Here is a 20146-nt window from a genome sequence, read left to right on the forward strand (position 1 = left end):
GCGAGGAACAAGGCCCACCTGAGAATCAAAAGTCTCCTTGCCGAATTTCGAAATGGCAAACACAGTAGATTGTTTAAGAGAAAACCCAGAAGTGTGCTGCCTCTATGCCCCTTATTGCAAAGATTCTGGGGTAGAGGAGGCCTCCTGGAACGCAGACAGCACCCTGCACCTGGCCATTAGCAGGCAGAGGGTCTCCCAAGGATGAGGTTCCAGCATTCCCTGGGTCAGGATGACCTTGCAGGCAAAAGCCTTCCAACTGTGCATCACCTGGACAGGTGAGTTAGTGATCTTTGCTCTAGAGACTGTTCTGCTCCCCACACCTTCCTTCTCGTTCATGTTCCAGGGGCACCTCACATAGCTTCCTTAGTGAGTCCAACAGGGCTTTGATTCTGTTGCCAAGCCTAATGTGTGTCTTTCTTTTCTTTTGGTTCCCTTCAAAGGTCCTTTGGAAGACTTGAAATTCTGTGTGCTGTACCTGGCAGAGGTGAGTCCCTCTCTCCGAACCAAAGGAGAATGCAGTGTGATCTGGTACTCCAGGACACCAACTTGAGGTTGACCTCCATATACTCTTACAGTGTCCCAAGACGAAGTCAGGGGCCATTTCTTTCTCTGTAGAACACAGCCGACCCTGCTCTTACCTCTGTGTTAAAGGACAGCTAAACAGATGGTATCCGGGGTGGCTGCTGAGATACACTGCTTGGGACCTCCCTCATCCCTGCACCTGAGGGCGTCCTGAGGGTGTGGCCTGGCAGCTGCACACTAGCCTGTTTATTTATTTAGTGGCCCTTCTTCTGGAGACTGTCCAACTCCCTCGCCTGACTCTTTCACCCTCCTTTTTCCAGGAAGTGCCACCCACCTCCCCTCTTACTAAGGCTTGTCCGTGTTTCAAAGGCCCCAAGGTAATTTGGGTCAGACAGCACAGGCTAAAAGCAAGCGTGATTCCCACGAGAGGGACTGACACTTTTGGTGATCTCTGACTAGAAGCTCATGTAGGCTTAGACAGCTGTACCTTTCAGGAGCAAAACCAAGCAAACAGCTTTTTGCTTGATGTGGTTTGTAGGACTTTAACCAGTGGGTCCTTGGTGTTGAAAAATTTTAGAGCCACCGAGTCACCCAAGCTCTTCTCAGTTTCCAGGGTAATTTTCTGTCCCCAGCCTTGTTGTGCTGACATGTGGCATCTGCCCAATCCACCCCTGCCCTTTGCTGTCTTGTGTCTTGCCAACTGTCCTGGTAGCCTGTCCATATGGATGGGGAACGACCCAAGGGGCTGGCAGAGAGGGATATACCTTTCTGAGAAGGAACTGGTGCCATTTGGGATTGAAAAGCATTCTTCCAGTTCCTGGCTAAGATTAGAGCTAAACATCTTTCAGACCCCAGGGACAAGAAAGTTTGCTGAGAGCTTCACTTAGGGGTGCTGAGAGTTGCCAAGAGGCAGAAGGTATCAGAGCAGAACTGGGGAAGTCAGATGCGTGAAAGTAGACGTGTGGGCTGTGGAGGTCCTCCTCTGTGTCAGCTACAGCCCAGCGGGGCACAGGGCTGGCTGGTGAGATCCCTTCAGCATTGGAGGGGTTTCGGTTCCACCATGGAGCCGAGCTAGTGAAGTATAGAAGGGGGACAGGTGGTGACAGGGCTGTGCCCTGGCTTCCCACATTCTCCAATTGGCTTCTGAAATGAGGCTCCAGGTTCTCTAACAGCAAGAGAGCTTCCTGCCAGACTGGTGTTTTGATTTCCTGGAGAAAAGCACTTGTGCCCCTTGGCGCCTGAGACCTCCTTTCTAGTTCTCTAAAGACTGGCGGAAAGGCTATTGATCCGAGGCCTTGAATTTCCGGAAAGCACCAGGCGGTCCAACCCTGAGAGACCCGGAGAGTGCATGAGGGAGCCTCTCTTCATAAGAGGGCTGGGCGGAGCCTGCGTGCAGGGAGGACCACACTCCTTGCTTGCTCACAGCCCTAAGCCTTCCTGACACAGGTGTTGCTGGGCCCCACAGAGAGCCCCAAACAAATCGTAGTTAGGGTTCTATGGAATAGTTTAGTCTTCATTGCCTGATATGCAAGTGGCACCTGAAGAAGAAACCTGGGGAGGACTTGGAAAGGGTTTCCCCCTCTGCCTTCAGACCACAGCTACCGTGAGGAGCAGCTCAGCCTTGTCCTGGGTAGGCTCACCCTAAGCAGCCTTTTTTTTTTTTTTTTTTTTTTTTTTGAGCCATGTTTTCTCTGTGTAACCCTGGCTCTCCTGCAACTCACTGTATAGACTAGAGTAGCCTCAAACTCAGAGGTGTGTTCTCTGCCTCCTGAGTGCTGGGATTAGAAGTGCGGCTCTAGGCAGTCTTAATTCCAAAGACAGGTGTCCCCCAGTCCTTGCAAACCTGGGACAGATGCAACCCAGGGCCGGCTTCAGAGAATGGGGCACATTGTTCGGGAACCACACTCCCTCCTTTGGAATGTGGGGCTGACTCCGTTCATTGAAGGAGCTGGTTTTGGAAATGAGGAGGACCTGGATATGCATCTTGCTCTGCCATTTCTTGAGTGATCTAGGGTAGGTTACTTATTCCTGACATAGGCAAGAAGGTCTTATTTGAGGGAGTGTAATGTTTAAATGAGATTCAACAAGACAATGCATCTAAAACCCTTAGCCATGAGCCCAACACTCATCATGCTCAGTGAATGGCAGCTAATTAGATTACAGCAGGAGGAAGGGCTTCTCACATTCTCTTACCCTCCATTAGAGGTTTCACTGATCTTTTAGAAGGACAGCTAGGTGTGCTATCTCACTTCCCACCTAACACACCTGCATGGTTACACAGACCTGGCAAGATTGCAGGTTCTGGAGTCAGCCAGAGTCTCCTTACGATCTGACCTCTCAGAATCTTAGGTTTTCTCATTGGGAGTTGGGGGGCAGGGGGGATGGTGGCAGCAGGGTCTTCCTTGCCTAACCTGCCTCTTCAGTTCATTGGGAGAGAATGAGATGGAACATGTTTGTCAAAGCAAATGAGCAGGCTTCAGTTACTGCTGAAGGTGTTTGGGTTTTCACAAAGATAAAATTAATTCAGGAGCAAGGAGGTTAGGGTTTTTAAAGAAGCCAAGGGAAGCTGGCAATCAGCTTGGATTTGAGGTCACGGTCAAGTACAGACCCCACCCCCACCCCGGTGCTGCGGGCTCAGATTTATGTGACTGAGAAGCCTGTGCGTGGTCAAGCACCGCACAATCAGAAGACCAAGCCACTGAAGGAACAGCATGAAGGTGCCTTTAGGATGGCTTACAGACTTGACCCTGGAGTCTGCTTTGATGCCACTGCCTAAGTCAGAATTAGAACCAACTAATTGGGTCATTGAAGCACACATGAAATTATGACAGATGGGTCACATGTGGGGCCAGCTGGGCAGGCCATGAGGACTCACAGTTTGGACAGATTTGGGCAGGTAGGGATTTAGTCTCTTCAGGGAGCTGGCTCTCTCTCTTGGCTAAGACAGTCTTGGAAACTCAGGCTCCTTCCAATAAAGGTTTGTCCTTCTAAGACAGCCCACCAGGCGTTAGGGCCTGAGGGTGGAGGAAGTCTTTTTAGGTTCTCAGGCCTTGCATCAGGATTTAGTTTCAAGCTGTCAGAAGCAGTCCTACCCTCTGCTGAGACTGACTGTAAGGTCACCTATCCCTGATGTGGGGACACCGCTCTGTGAAAGGAGATTCCCTGGGAGGCTCTGGGCTCAGGTGCTGGCTGCAGTGCGTATTTTATGTAATCATTACAAATGACCTGGTATTTGTCTCAGGGAAGAAAGCCGTCTCACAGCCCTCCTAGGAAGTGTTTCTTGAGGGTTTCAGTCAAATGGAATGGTCACAGCTGCTCCCTCTTAAGTCTGTCGGGAAGGGATACCAAGGCACGGCTGCCGAAGAACTTGATGCTGTGGAGGTCAGTGCAGGACTGGGGGTAGGAAAGCTGGCTCCTCCGAGAGGCTTTCCTGTGCCTCTCCAGGGAGAGACTTGCCGTGCTGGAGCTGCTAGTGACCACCCCAGCTAGAGAGCCCCCTGACCTACATGCAGCTCCTTCCCGGGGCGTGACACTCCTGTTGCCTCCAGGCTGTGAGTCAGCGCAGTCCTGCCAGCAATGGGGTGGAGAAGCCTCACCAGAGTGGCGTCTCCCAGGGCTCAGAGATGAAATTACAGCAGGTGGCTCTCCCCGCTCAAGGTCTCTCCAATTCGTTGGCCGCAGATGCCGAGGACTCCTTGGCCACTCTAAACCTTGGTTTTCCCCTTCCATAAAGAGGAATAACAATCCACACCCCAACCAGGCATGGTAGCTCATGTCTGTAGTCCAGAGGTAGCAAGGGGTTCACATGTCCCTGGGTAGGCCAGACTACAAAGTGAGTTCCAGGCCAGCCTGAGCTAAAGGACCATGAAATCCTGTTGCGTGCTTGGCTAGCGTGTACATGAACTTGGGTTTGATCCCCAGCACCACAAAAATAAAATAAGAATAAAGAGTCCATGCCCTCTCTGCTTCCTCATGAAACTGCCCAGATCAAAATGATAACAGAGATCACAGATAACAGAATATATTATAAAAGTGAATAAATTAGGTAGAAGATATTCAGAAGCCCATGCAGTGAGGTAAGACCAGGCCAGGCTGGGCCATGTTTGTAGAGAAATGGCATTTCCAAATTGGAAAGGATGTTCTTGGTCGCACCCCACCAGGGGAACAGGGTGAAACAGGGAGCCATGGCTCACTGCTCATTGGACTTCCCCCTCAGGAATCCTGAGGTTGTTTGCCCTGCAGCAGGTAGGAGTGGTCTGGGAAGTAGAGGGACCTGACTTTCAGTGGAAGCGTGGGCTCGCCACAGCTCACCCTCTCAACTCCCTCCCACCGAGCTCTTAGGAAGAAAGTGTCTCCGTCTTTTGCAGCATGAGAGACTGGCAAGCACTCCGGGGACGTAGCACGGGAGGTGTCCCTGCCCTGGAGGGCGGCGTTCCTGAGGGTTGGATGCTGAGAATTAACAGCCCTACTGTGTGTTGGGGCCTATGGTAGTCCTTATTGCTTTATAGGTCTAGTGTGGGTACAATGCCTCTATTTTATATAAAGCTTCTGACTCTCTAGAGGTTGGCAGCTAGGACGTGGCAAAGCTGGCATTCAAACCAGGTCTGCAAAATGGAAAGACTGGGTCAATACATGCTCTTTCTCCCCAGCATGCTCTTAGCTCCTTAACAGGGTGAAGAAGAATTTGTCTTCCGATCCTGGTAGGGGGAGGGGGACAGTGACAACACTGCTCTGAAGACCCTGCGCTCTTGGACCTACCCTTCCTACCCTGCCCCGTGACTGTCCTGACTGCCCCAGGGGCTGACTTCTTGGCGCTGTATCAAAGCTGCCCTGGGTCTGTGTCATCATGGAAGTTCTAGGCAGCCAGAGCTTACCAAAGCCAATACTTACCTGGCACTGTGCTAGGCCCAAATGGAGAGGGCCTTCTAGGCGTTTGTCATCAGCAAGATTCAAATGACAGCCAGACTGATACTGCATAGCAGTTGATGAGAGACCCAGCTCAGGTGCTGGGTAGTGTTAGAGTTGGAGCTGGGCCTGTGACCGCCCATTCTACAAGTTGGGAAGGGGCTCTGGTCTGCTTTTATGTCCATCCATCCCAGCTAACCTTGGCCTGTGATCTGAAGAGGGTGCCTTGAGAGAGGGTGGTACCCACGGAGAGCACCAACTCATGGGTTTGGTCCTTTAGCTTCTCCTATACAATCCCCAGCTACTGCCTGGTGCTGCCTGTTCCAAGGGTTACCTCACCCTCTGGCCTGTAGCTCTCCATAGGCTTCCACCACGTAGAGAGCTACTGCCTCCCTCCTTTATCCAAACTGTGGCCTCGTGGCTCCCAAATGGCCCCACTTCCCTGCTCCTCTGACTACCTCAAAGTCATTAGATATCCGTGTGCATTTGTTGTTCTCAGCCAATGCTCCCTTCCCTGCTGTAGCCTCGCCCTCTGGAGCCTAGGGGATGGGCTTGGGCCCTGGAGCCCCTTGAGTCAGGGAGCAGCCCTGACCACCCATTTCTTTCTCTCTTCTTCCTGACGTCAGAAGGCAGAGTGCTTATTCACTTTGGAGGCTTACTCACAGGAGCAGAAGAAGAGAGTGTGCTGGTGCCTGTTGGAGAACATCGACAAGCAGAAACAGCTGGCCACATTGTCCACAGAGGAGAAGGTAAGGACTCTGCCGCCACTGCCGGCTGCAGCCCGCTGCCACCTTCCCCCTCCGCTAGCCTAACCTTTGAGCCTTGGATCTGAGCTGGGAGCCATCCTAAGCTTAACCCCTGGACCAGGCCAATGGGCTTGGCAAAAGGAGTATGTTTGAAAGTCTCTCCTCAGCGTTTCCTTCTGGGTCTGTGGAATGGGTTTGGCATTGCTGGCAGAGGGAGCCAGAGCCGAACTGAGTATGGCCCATCAATTTCCAGGCTCACTCTTTGGTTTGCTGATGGCGAGGTTTAACTGCCCCCTCCGCCTTTCGATAGGCTGTATCCAGAGGCAACACCCTGCTTGTAACATTAGCCCATGGCAGACATATTCGAGGGTTGTTTGTGGTAGATTACTGTAGTTTGATGCTTGCCAGAGCCAGGTGAAACTGACTTTGGATGTGGAGGTCTGGGGCTGGCCAGCTGGAACATCAGGGAGATTGAAGATGGCCGATGAAAGCTGAACTGGACCAGTACAGCTCTGTACCAGGGGGATGGCTGAGACAGGAACCAGACACAGCCTTCTCCTTTGATACTCAGATGCCCACCACAGGGCACAGTTGTTTGCTCGTTGTGAGTCACTCAGGTGTCTTTTCTTACATTCTTACTGTAAGTGCCGGCCACTTGGAATTTGGGGTGGAGGCTACAAAAGCTGCCAAGGTGATAGCTCTGCCAGGTCTCGGGGAAGAGGAAATGAGAGGGGCCCAGAGTTTGCCAACCTGTGGGCCTTGTTGCTATTTGATGTTTGGGCTACCGAGCCATATGCCCTGGCTTGCTGAGGGGGCAGTGAGCATATGGAAGTGTTGTTGGCAGTCTCTTTCAGTGGTGGGCAGCTGCTCTCCAGCCAACTGGCAGGGTCTGAGAACTGCAGCATCCTAGACTTTGAAAGATGTCCTGTTGTTTAAGGGGAGAGATGGGTCACACCCTGCTGCTGATGGTGAGTGTAACAGTGGGCAAGTCCCCTTGTTACCCCATGCTTTGACGGCTCCATCAGTAGGTGCCACCTTCAGGACTGCGTAAGCATTAAATGGGAGAGCATGCACAGTTTGTGGTGTAGCGCCAAGTACGTAGTAGATGCTCATTCAACAAACACTAAGCGAAGTTCGCTGTTTCCCCACCCCATCTCGGGTGGCACTGGCTGGTCCCCATCGTCACAATCCTCCAGCCCCATGACTAGTAAACAGGCTGCCTTACCCCGATGGGTCTGCTCTGGCTGCAGCCAGAGTGTAGGCCCCGATACCCACGGCCAGCACCCATACTGCTGTTTACTTTCCATAGGCTTTGTTCCTCTCGTTTGGGGGAAAGGATGCTTTGCGCTTTGACTCCAGCATTTTCTGGCTCTGGAGAGTGTTGGCCGCAGCCTCTCAATGCTCGCCTTACCAGTGAAGGCTCACCCGGGGATGCAGGATTGCCTAAAGGCAGGCTTTGTTTTAGGGAGGCTCTGGGCCCTGCAAGGCAATGGGCTTATTTGACTGACCCTGAAAGGGTTCCAGCCACCGAATCACCCCTGATACATGGACATTCCAGGCAGGTAACAGCCTAGACACCCTGTCACACCTGCTCTGTGAGTGTGCTGTTAGGGGATGCAAGGGAGGCTGGAGGAGGGCCTGGGAGCTACAACAGCTCTGGAGGCGTGCTGTGTGGCTGAGACCTACATGTTGCCGCTCTCCTGGGGAGGCAGTCACCGAACCACCTGGCTTCTGGGAGACAGTCCTTCACAGGGGTGTGTGTCTCACTGCTCAGCCCTACCCAGCCACACCTCCACCATACCCTCTAGAAGAATTCTAACAATGAATTTCATGAGTCACTTACAGAATGCTTCTTGAGAAGAGTTCTGGTAGATGTCAGCCTGTCCAGCCCTCTATCAGTCCAGACATGCTTCGGCAACTTTAATGACTGGGCCCACCTCTCATCTACCCAAACTCATCCCTAGGGTGGCTGCAAACGTGGCTGTGGAGAACACGGTCCTCCGGGGGAGGAGCAGGGGAGCCAAGCAGGTCTGGGAAGCTGACTGTTGCTTCTAGGCATGACGGTTGTTCTGGACTGATGCTGGGTGCCATGCCTTGTCTCCCCTGTTCTCTTCGAACACTCTGCCTCCCACGGAACTGAGGCACTCACTGTGCCTAAGCAACCTGCTCATTCCAAGGCCTCTCCAGGAAAAGAAGGGCTCACAGAGCAACAGTCAGACTCCCCACTTCCTACCCCAGCCCCTGCTCCTCTCCATCACGATGCTGTCCTGAGAAGGACTGGTGTTGCTCGCTGGGAGGACACAGGGCAGGCTGGAGAAGGTGAGCGCCACTACCTGCAGCACAACCTATGGCAATCAGTCTCGGAAATCGCCTGCTTGGTCCCTTCTGCTTTGTGATCTTCAGAGCCCAGCAACCGGGGCTAAGCTGCCTCTCTTAGGAAAACACACTCAGGAGAGTTCTGCCCAACTTTCTGTGACATGTGTGGGAAGGGGAGAAGCAGGTCTGTGACTTGGCAATGTAGGGGTCCTAACTGTGTTTGTGTGCGTACGTGTGCGTGTGTGTCTTTGTGTGCAGGTCAGAGGTCTATGTCAGGTGTCTTCATTTACTTTTCACCTTAGTTTTAGTGATAGGGTCTTTCATTAGAACTGGAGTTCTGGTTCTACCAGGCTGGCTGGCCATTGGGCTCAGAGGATCTGCCTGCCTCAGCCCGCCTAGGCCTGGGATTACAGGAGTAAACACCATACTTGGCCTTTTACATAGCTGCTGGATTGCCGAGCTCGGATTCTCATGCTCGTCATCTCTCCAGCCTCTCTCTTCACACCTCTGGGACAAGGCTGTAGCCTAGGCTGGCCTCAAACTCCCTACTTAGCTAAATTTGACCTTGAACTTTCGATCACTCCTGCCTCAACCTCCTAAGTGCTAGAATTACAAACGAGAACCACTCTCCTCAGCTTATACAGTTCTGGGAATTGAACCTAGGGCTTTGTGCGTGCCAAGGAGGTAAACTACCGACTGAGTTCCATGCCCAGCACTTCGGGGGTTCTCTTCTGTGGGAGCAAACGGTCTGCCTCTTGTCTCATCCCAGCTTCTTTCTCCTGCTCAGCACCCATGCTTGTTCTTTAAAACTCTGCCTCTCTCTCGCTTCATTACATGTCCCTGGAGGGCAGCCTCCTTTCTTCCGCTTTTCATAACATGGACCAGGCTCCCCGTGCCACACTCCCAGCTCTACTGTGATGCTTCTCATTAGATCCACTCAGAGCTGGTCCCTGCTGTGGCCAGTGAGGCTTAAAGCAGCCAGGGACTGGCTGATATATACAGTTTTGATTATTTGATCAAACACACACGATGAATGTGTCCTCTGTGCCTGAGGCTGCTTTAGATTCTCTGGGGTCACAGAGATGAATGGCACCTCATCCAAGTGCTATGGACTTGTAATTGGGGATGGATGGTGAGGCCACTGGAGTGGTGATCCGAGCATCAGAGGCCATGCCTGCAGACCTGAGAGTTGTCCCCGGGGGTCCTGACTATCCATTCTTGGTCAGCAGTGAACCTCCCACTCATCACCCATCCAGGCACTTCTGGCTTGGGCTCCAGAACCTTCTGAACAGAGTAGGCTCATTTCAGTCCTCAGGGGCCTGCGGGTGAGAAGGCTGCATGGACCAACCCTGTTCTCAGGTGAATCCTGGGCTTTTTGGAGGGATTCATCACACTCCTTTGTGATCGCAGGCTGGTGATGGAGACAGATGGCAACAAATAGTTCAAAATGATTGCATAGACATGTGGTATTGGGAAAACCACCTAGCCTCCCCGAGGAAACATCTCATCAGCAACAGAGATGCGATAGCAGGGTTATTGCGAGGGTCAGCAGGGGCTGTTCAGGTGCTGTGGCATGGGCAGGAGGGCCCCAGTGACTACCTGCTGTGACTCTAGTCACTGTCTTTCAGTGTGACTGTGTGGGATGATTTAATGGTTTTGCTTGTTTACTTGGTACTCCGAGTACAGTCACGTAACAACTGTTCCCTGACGCTTCCTGGTAGCCACCTGCCAGATTTCAGGGCCCAGGCAGGGAAACTGAAGCCTCCTGGGTTTTCTCTGGTGGTATGACTTCCAGATGTGACACTGAGATGTGTGCCACCTTGTCATCTCCTCCAGGACAGCTGGAGATGGGTCTCGGAGATGCCAGGGACTGTTTGAGTGTCTTAGGAAGAAGCACAGGCAGGTTGTGGACTCAGGCAGTCCTGGTCAGAGTGGACAGCGAGCTAATTCCAGTTCTGTCTGGTTCCACAGAAACTTCACGCTTACGGCTCTCTCCATCAGGAGATGGTGCCAGTCACCTCCATCAATGCCACCCAGGATAGAAGCTTTACCTCACCAAGACAGACTCTGATTGGCTGAGCAAGCCCAAGGGCGGGACTATGCTTCTGGTAACTTAACCCTTTTGGGGCTTTCCCTACCACACAGTAACCTCATCTCAACTGGACCCAAAACGAAAGACCAAGATGGTGGGCCTAGGGTCATCTGGAGGGTGTGGTCCCAAGGGTATGTGTGGACTGGCAACAGGAGGAGCAGTGGTGTGAGAGACCCTGTGGGTTTGTACACACTGGTACCAGGAAGTTCTGGATGCAGAAGACTCCGAAGCAAGCTCCCTTCAAGCAGAAGGAGGCTAAATGGCACCTGGGCACCTGCCCGGGCACAGCAGGAAAGAGGGAGAGGTCCCTTTAATGGAGGACAATGCCTGTGACCCACTCCTGCCAGAAGAAATCTCACCCCCTCCCACTCCTGTCTCACCTGGACACACTTCCTTCTTCATTCGGTGGCTAACCAGGGGACAATTCCTTTGTGCTAGTGTACGTGTAGGACGCTCTGCTCTCCTCAAGATCCCAGCCCTCCCTGTCCTGACAGGGAGAGAACACTAAATAAACCAGTGCCGATGCATGACCACATCCTGGACAAGTCTGTACAGAAGCATCGCAGATGTCTCCAGACAGGGCATCGTGTCTAGTTGCTGTGTGTGGGGTATCACAAGGAAAGCCACAGCTTAAGCTGTGGCCTGTCAGCTAGCCAACTAAGGGCTCTGGAGCGTGCATCCCAGGCAGTGGAAACAGCACAGGAAGAGATGAGAAGGAGGGAGCGTGGTGTGTTGAGGACTAGAGGGAGGCCAGTGTGGCTGCAGCTGTGTGGGGAGGGACATGGAGCCCGGCTATGCTATTCAGAGTGTGGGTGCCGCTTGCTTTATTGGTTCCTACATACGGTAGGGAGCCATGGAAAAGCTTGAGGAAGGGAGTCACAGGCCCCTTGGGTGCATGCCTACAGGATCAGATTGCAGTGAGGAGGGGACTGTGAGACTGGCTAGGGCCCCTCTGCTGGTATTCAGGCGAGGGACGATGGAGACTCATTCTAGAGGTGGCTGGGCTGGAAGGTATTGGAATGCTAGCCTCTGGGATAAGAATCGCCTGATTTGCTCACCCCACCTTCTCTCATATTCCCCTGGGTCTTGCTGTCTAAGTGGTGTGAGGTTTGAGATCTCCGTCATAAAGATGCTTCTGACCAGGCCAGAGCTAGGCCCAGCGCTGAGCTTTTGGGAATGTCCTTGGGCACTGGAACAGTAAAACTTAGTTTTCCCAAGGTGAAAAGGTTCACAGTTCCCCTGTCCCCAGGCTCAGTAGAGATCACCCGTATTTGCTCTACTTCTCATGCCAAGGGGCCTGGAAGGAAGCAGGGGACATGCACTCTGAGAACCGCTGTTTTTGCTTTCTGTGGGGCTTCTAAGGGCCAGAGACCAGGGTCCAAGGCTAGATATAGCTCAGCAACCTTCACAGAAACAAGGTGAAAGGAAGCCTTCCCAGGCACACTGATAAGAGCTGGGCCCACGACCCGTCCACCCAGCTGGGGCTCTGCATTCTAACTGCAGAGATCAGGCAAGATGGAACCCCAAGGCTGTGAATCAGAGAGACACAGGCCACGCACTAGAGAGTGTGTGTAGGTCTGGGTACTGGGGGCTCAGAGACAAAAAGCTGCAGTGATGGCCAAGGGCAGAGAAGCCTCCGACCTTAGTCATGTAGGACCTTAGGGAACATTCTTGTGCTCTTGTGAGTTTGCTAAACTGCCGGGGCCACCTGAAACCCTAAATGGTGGCCTAGGAGAGAATACATCCCATGTTTTCTCCTTATCTACCTTCCAACTTAGGGAAAATGAGACATGTTGTCTCATCATCCTAACGAGGGAATGGGGTGAATCTGCAGGCATCGGGCTAATACCCAACCCAGCGAGGAAAGGCCCTGATTGGTGTGGTTCAAGGGATGTGGAGCACCATCCTGCTAGTCAATGATCAGCCTGCAGGGTGAATCTGAGCAGCTAGGTCTGTGCAGACAGCAAACTACACTTTGATTTCATTTGATCCTCTTACATCATGACCTTAAGGGGATATGAAGCTCAGGACAGTCTCCTGTCTGGGAAATCAACAGTCTTGTCTCTGGGTCTAGGGACTGACCTCTGTCTGATAGATAGGTGTAGAAGACAAGAGCTCCTGGCTCAGAGAAACGGAGGGTCTGAACATAACACCCATCCCGGGGTTTGGGCCGTTCTCCCCAATCAGCTCCTGAGTAGAATAGATCCTCCCATCAAGCTCCCAGGCCTGCTGGCTGATGGGAAGAGAACAGGCATTCCTGGCAGGTCCTGGGCTAGCTATCCCAGTGACTGTGGTGAGCACCAATGGCTGTCTTGCCTCATGAATCAATGCGACAATTAATTTGGTGTCATGGACCTGAGAAGATGAAATATGACGTGGTGGCCACTGCTCTTCAGTCCATCCCAGCTGTTCAAGAGGACGAACAAACTCTCAGCATTGCCTCTGAGAGTCATAATCACGGGAAACATGGCGGGGCTCCTCCCTGCCACATAAATCATGCTAAGAAGCACACAATGACCTCTTTCCTGGTGGGCCAATTGTCTTGGGTGGTGTCTTTGGCCCAGGAGCCCGGAGGATGGGAGCACAAACCGCTTTATTGTTGAGAGGCCATCTGTGAGATTTGAATACAAAGTGCCCCTTTTAGACGCCTGTGTGTTCTTGGATCCCATTTCTGTGTCTCGGGTTCTGGGTCCTTTGAAGCTCATCTCTCCTATGAGCTGTCATGCCTGAGTCTTTGGCCCTTTTGGAGCCAGAACTACATGGACCTTTTGCAAATGGTGATACTTATTTGTACATGTATTATTATTATTACTATTATTACTAACGTCCCCTTTGACTTTTGCCATCAAAGCCCTTACTATTTGTAGTCAGCTCCAAGGCACCAAGAAGGTTCTGCAGAGTAGAAGCACAGGCAGGCTTGCCAGGCAGATGCATACCTACCTTGGGAACCCCACAGTGAGCGTGCACTTTGGAGATGGCCGGGGGGGGGGGGGGTCCCCAGCTCTGTCTTTCCTAAACAGACTCATTTCATACGTAAATGAGACAACAAAAGCTTCTGAGCAGTTAGGTGACTTAACCTGTGCTGTGCAGCTGGTAAGAGGCCTAGTCTGTTGTCCTTTGTGGACTCAAAGGTGTCTTGAGGGACAGAAGTAAGAAAGGTCACCCATGAGCTTCCAGGAGATGCAGAAGGCAGACATCTTGCCCATTCCACTGAGGAAGAGTGCTTTTGGGATCAATTAAGGGAGTATTTGCCACTTTAGTAGAACATTAGTTTTCCTAAGTGGTAGCCCAGGTTGAAAAAAACAGATCTATTTCCACAGGATTTGACAGTCTGATGTGAAAGGCAGAGCTGAGCTCCTAAGACAAGCTCTCAGGAGGCCCATAGGCCCCCTTCTCAGTTTGGCTTTCAACAGGATCATCATGACCGTTATGGGGGACCCTGGCAGTAGAGGAATGGTGCCAGAGGCAGGGGTGGGTGCAGAAGATAGGAAATTTTAACCCAAGCCCAGTGGAGGGCAGAAGAGGGCCTGCCTCTGCCAGGATCTGGGCCCAGGTTTCCCTAATCTGCTGGTTTAAATCCTCAGCCTTAAGTAACTGGAAATGAAAGGGATCAGATTTCAGCCTCAGCCCCTTCTCCGCCTCCCTGCAGTGCATTCTTTTTTCCAGCGCCACTGTTTGCTAGGCTTCCTCCCTCCCTCCCTCTCTCCTTCCCTCTACTGCTGGCCTGGCTAAGGGCAGGACCGCCTCCTTCACTGCCTCGCTCTCAGACACAGCTGTCTTTCTTCTCTTTTTAAACTCTTAAGGAACAGAGAACAACCTGCCTCTATGCTCTATCTTATCTTTCTTTTTCCCTCAAGCTAGTCTCTCAGCCAGTCAGTCCCCCTCAGCCATTCCTAAGTCTTTGGTTCAAGTGTAGTCTTTGTTTCTAGCAAGGTAGTGCTAGGTCATCTACCAAACATACTGTGAACCAAGCATAGAATTTAACCCTTGACCTTTGTTGTCTCTTTTTATCCTCACTAGACCCTGACAAGGTATGTCATCCCCTTAAGAACAGACTCCTGCCCTACCCAGTTTATAGATGAAGATACTGGTTTTTAGAAAAGCTAATCTTGCCTGAGATACATAGTTGATGTCTGCGTTCAGGGCAGTCATGCTGGGAGGTCCCGCCACAATCATTTGGCTCAGACTGTTTTTTTGTTTTTTTTTTTTTTTTTCAATGACAGACCATTCCGGTTGGGAAGGACTGGCAAGGCTGGGCGGTCCCAGTCTTGTTGAAAGACTGTCCAGTGGTCTTGGGCATAAGGCCTGAGTCACAGCTTGGTTCTCCAGGCTCTCCTGGCTACATGGGTAGAAGTGTTCCTTCCTCCCAAAAATCCTTTCCATGGGCAGGCTGCTCCTGGGCAGCATTGTCCACCTTCAGTGTCCCTGATGGCTTCAGTCTCCAGAAGATCATCCAGGCTTAGCACCTCTCTGAGACACCTTTTCTGAGGCAAGCCTCAGAGGCCACTGCCCCTGCCCACATTGTGCTTGCCAGAGGATGGTGCTCCTCCCCAGCATGGCAGGCGAGACAGCTAGTTCTGCACCCTTCTTGGTGCCTTGGGAGCGAGTGGAGGCCTTAGCGTACTCCATCTTTTGTTCCATTGTTGACCGGCACATAGGAGTTGCTCAGTAGATGACATAGAACTGAATCCAGTGGGTCAGTGGAACCCTCCTTCTATTCTAGAACGGAGATGAGGAAACAAGATCAAAAAGGGGAAGTGACCTTTTCGCCCAGGGTCATGAGCAAACTGGTGGTGGAAGCCCTGGGGCCAGAGCTGAGGTTTTGACTCAGAGGTTCTGCTCTTGCTCCACAGCTTTGCCAATACCAGCAGGCCCACACCCCCCCTTGATCTACGATGCACCCTGGCCAGGGTGTGCTTACACAGGCATCCTGGGAGGAAAGAAAATCTGATTGTAACTTCTTGGATCTCTTAAGTCCAAGGGCTCCCCTTCAAAAAGCTCCATGCCTCAAGAAAACCAGAGTAGGGATTCAGAAGCCTGGACTTGAATACTAACTTATCTAGAACTTACTGTGTGACCTTAGACAAATCACTTCACATCTCTAATCATCTGTTTCCTTACCGAAGGGGGGGAGGGGAAGCTGAATACTGGAGGTCTCCAGGGTTCACCAGAGTGTAGACTACTGAGAAATGACCATAATGATTGGCATGGAGTAATTACACCCTTCAAAAATCAGGAACAATTCAGGTTCCTTATCATAGTCACTGTTCCTGGGATACCCATACCCAGACTCTTGACACTAGGATTACAGAGGGAAGGGCAGGCCTCAGCACCTCTGACACTGGGAACAGGTTGAAGGAAGGAAGGAGGCAGATGTCTTAGGTTCTAATTACAGACACCTATGCGAGAAACCCTTTCCTGCTTCCTCCCCATCCCAAGGTTCCTCTTACAGGGTACCCTGGGAAGCAGCTGCATCCCCCTCCCAGCACCTTTTCTCTCCAGCCCTCTGCCCTTCACTGTGCTCATGCTCTGGACTCTTGCTTGACTTCATACGTGTTTGTGTACACATGTATTCTTTAAGCAGCCCTCCTGCCCACTGAGCCTCAGGCTCATTTTCCAGGAGGGTTGTTGGCGATCAATCTGCCCTCTTTCAGTTTCTAGTGTCTTCTGCAGATGCTTTTAGAGGTTGCCGATGTCTTTCCACTGCCATTGATATCTGTCATTTATTGCTCAGACAAAGCAACTCAAAGATAAAATTTCTATAGAGGGTTCTTTCACACATTAGTGGCTCCCCACTTGGGGTTAGTGCTATTATTGCAAGAAAACAGTATTCTAGTGATCTTGTGGGCTGAAATAATAAGGGTTGTGTAGGCTAGCCTAGGAGGTGGACCACCACTTATGGCAGTCTTCTATGGTAAATGTATTCTGAGACTCATATTCAACTCCCAGAAGTCTTTGGAAGCATAATCCCACATATAAGTCCTAAAGTGGATAATATAGTGTGTATGCTGAGCAACTAGAATTTTGGCCAAACTGTAGAGTCCTTAAATGAAGAACAGAAAGCTTCTCTTGTCCCCCAGGGAGAGCAACAGCTTAACAAGCTGATTTGTAGAGAACAAGACCAGGATAGAAGCTAGAACTTGGCCAAGGGCACGTACTTGGTGACTTGAAGTTCTGCCAGAGGGCATATGAATGGTCCTAGAGAGCAGTGCCCCTTTCACTCATCAACTGTGCTATCATTAGGAAGCCCTCCATCCTGGGCCATAATAGAAACTGCGCAGCTAGCTCCATGGTGATGGGCCGATGGTGTGGGGAAGGAATGTCTACAAATTCCGGGCACGTTCTGGTTGGAAAGGAATGAATGGGCTGCTGTGTTTTACCTGGAGCTAGGCCGTGTTCGGAGTGTGGCAGGGGCTGGCAGAGACACTCTACTTCCTGTGGACTGTTCTAAAAATAGCAGTGGGAACATTGCTGAAGGGAAGAGGAGGGGGCTCCTTGGGAGTTGGGTGGGGATGCCTCGCCCCTTCCTCTTCCTGTCAGGCTCTACGTGAGGAAGTCCCACAGATTCACAGAGTTCAGATCTGAGAAGGTCATGGAGCCCTCTGTCCTGACCTCTCTTCCTCACCCATACTAGCCGGCCCTGGAGGCCTAGAGCTGAGAGAGGACTGTTCTGCAGACACCAAGCCTGGGGAGGAGGTTCCAGAAGGTGGGCTCTTTTCCTTCCTGTCATTTCAGAGGGCCACCTCAGGTCTCATGAGGCTTCTCTTGCTTCCTTGGGTGCACAGGGCCTGGGAACTCCTGGGACCGGATGTGGTCGCCTTCCTGAGAGCTGCCTGTCAGGTGAAAAGTCCCATGGCTGCTATGCCCTGCTCCCTTATCTCAGCCAGCTGGCCTTTAGCACCACACCTTCCCTCTCTTGGTGTCCCTTCCTTGATGACTTGTCACTTCCTGCACTGTCCGAAGAGAGGCAGCCTGAAGGAGAAAGGACCTCGTGGCTCTAGCATTTTCTCTGCCCTTCTTAGCAACCGGCAGGGGTGGCTTATCTGCAGGGCTGTGAAATGAGGCAAGAGCCCATGCAACCGGCATCCAGTCTGGCCTGAGGTGATGAAAGGAGATGTGTGCAGGACAGCTCTTACAAAGCTTGACAAGGAGCTTCCCAGCTCGGCAGCGCTGGCACGTGCTTTTAATCCCAGCACTCAGGAGGCAGAGGCAGGGGAATCTCTGAGTTCGAGGCCAGCCTGCTCTACAGAGTAAGTTCCAGGACAGCCAGGGCTACACAGAGAAAACCAGTCTTGAAAAAACAAAACAAACAAATAAAAGCCTGGCAAGAAGTAGGTTCCCAGTAAGGAAAGCAAATGTGGAGAAAATCAGTGGTGACCCACACGGACTCTCCACGACCACTGTGGCACAGCAAGGTTACTGTATGTTCAGCGCAGTTGGTTTTGTTATTGTCGTGAAGAATTGTAATTCCTGTTCTTGATGTTTATTGGAAAACATTAATACAGATGAGCCAGGAAGAGACAGTGCCCGCTGTTAACTATTATTAACATTTGGGGTATGGACTGTCAAAAATTTGTTTCCCACACGCATTTCTTATTTGCAAGTTAGGGTTACGTCTGGAGGCAGGCTTTCCTCCTTTTTCCCTCTTTATTTATTCTCTCAGATATTACATCACGACTGAAGTTTCCCCTCCCTTCCCTCCCCCAAATCTTGCACCCCCCCGCCTCCCTTTTCCTCCGGATCCATTCCACCTTCACTTCCTCTCAGAAAAGAGCGGGCCTTCCAGGGATAGCAAGCAAATACGACATAACAAGCTACCTAGTCTCACATCAAGGCAACCCAGTAGGAGGAAGAGGGTCCCCAAGGTGGGCAAAAGAGTCAGAGACACCCCTGTTCCCACCGTTAGGCTAGGTGCAGTTTTGTTTTTGTTTTTAATCTGCCTTTTTCTATTTAACAGTGTGCCATATCCATGTTTCCTAGTAATAATGATGTTCTGCAACACTGCTTTTAGGGTATTTCTACAATATTTGCATCACCTGTAAGAGTTAGGCGCTCAGGCCATTTCGAGTCTGTACTGGTTACCAAACACTGAGACAAAAATCCTTAGGAATGTATCCTGGAAGCCCACAGCATCCAGGTCACACCTAGTATATTGTCTGACTCTAAAATAAAGATTTGCTGACAAAGATTTTGTTGGAATTACTTTGGGGCAGTTGGATTTCTGGGTCAGATTGTGTGCATCCGTGCAGGGGGCTCTTGCTCTGGAAGTGGAGCCACTCTTTATAATGGCTGTGTTCATTTCTAGTGTTGCCTTAATTGGAACTGTTCCTCTTCTTTGGTTCCTGTCTCTCTCTCTCTGCATCTCTGTGTCTCTGTCTCTCTGGTGCTAGGAATCAAACCCAGGCCCTTGTGTATACTAGGCACACCCCAGTGTGAGATTTCCCATTTGTAATATGGGAAGTCCTACTTCCCAGGAAACATACATCTCAGGAATAGAATTACCCTCAGTGGCAGTGCATATTGTTACATTAAAAAAAATTTTTTTAGATTTATTTATTTTATTTTGTGTGTATGAATGTGCACCCACATGATGCCTCATGCTTGCAGAGGGCAGATGAGGGTATCCGATCTTCTGGGACTAGATGGTTGTGCGCTGCCATGTAGGTGCCAGGAAACAAAGCCAGGTCCTCTGTAATAGCAACAAGTGTTTTTACCTTCTGAGCCATCTCTCCAGCCCCTATTATATTCCATTTTTAAAAGGCTTCCTTTGAGCACTGACGTTCTTGGACATGTATTCACACGCCCTCTGGTCACTTAATCACCTCCTTGGGCAGGACTCTCTTCAAGTCTTTTGTCTATTTTTATTCCGTTGAGCTCTTTACAATTGAATCCTTTATTCACAAAGAGCTCTTTCTATACTAAGGGTTTTGCACACTAGTCTTCCCTTTGAGGTTCTACACCTTGCCTTTAGTTCGTTAAGATTTGCCTCACTGTTTTCATTTACACATTTGTGTATCAGTCACAACACCAGAATTTGTCCTCCCCTCCTTACAATCCTAAGCCTGCCAGCTAGCCCATGACTTCCTTTTATTTGGTTTGTAGCCCCTAGGTGATGTGAAATCATTTGCAGCCATTATTCCCGATTGTTACTGTTTTAAACACACTAGATTATGTCATGGGTCAGGGAATCTGTAAACACTTATGACTTCCTTGCTTGCCACTTTCTAAAGGCACTCTGTCTCATCCTGGACTTTGGGGCTTCCAGTCACTGTGCAGAGAACTTTCTTAGAGCATTTCCCAGCAGGGTCTGTGGATGTGCTGGAGTCAGAGCTGGCTTGAAGAAAGGGCTCTTGGTCAGCAGTCCTTTCTTCTAGGACGCCCGAGCTGCTCCCTGCTCTCCTGGTCTTTACAGTCACAGAAAGGGCACCACTGACTTGACTTCCCCAAATCCCCTCATGAAGACAATCAGCATTTCTTTTCCCAGTCTTTGGAATTCAGGAATGTCCCCAGAACCCAGCCATTTCTTCTCTGGGCAATCATTCTCCATACTAACTCCCTAAGCCAG

The 20146-nt window shown here is 51.0% G+C and overlaps 1 protein-coding gene across 1 annotated transcript in view; it reads left to right on the plus strand.

Annotated features, from left to right (window-relative positions):
• The window catches only part of Rgs3 (regulator of G protein signaling 3), a 114466-nt gene that overhangs the window by 58147 nt on the left and 36173 nt on the right, over positions 1-20146 (plus strand). Inside the window, 2 exon segments of the mRNA XM_055611546.1 lie at positions 441-484; positions 6054-6176. Of these exon segments, the coding sequence (XP_055467521.1) occupies positions 441-484; positions 6054-6176 (167 nt within the window).

This window comes from Psammomys obesus, unplaced genomic scaffold (assembly GCF_907164565.1).
Source record: "Psammomys obesus unplaced genomic scaffold, mPsaObe1.curated_primary_1811, whole genome shotgun sequence".
Taxonomy (NCBI): domain Eukaryota; kingdom Metazoa; phylum Chordata; class Mammalia; order Rodentia; family Muridae; genus Psammomys; species Psammomys obesus.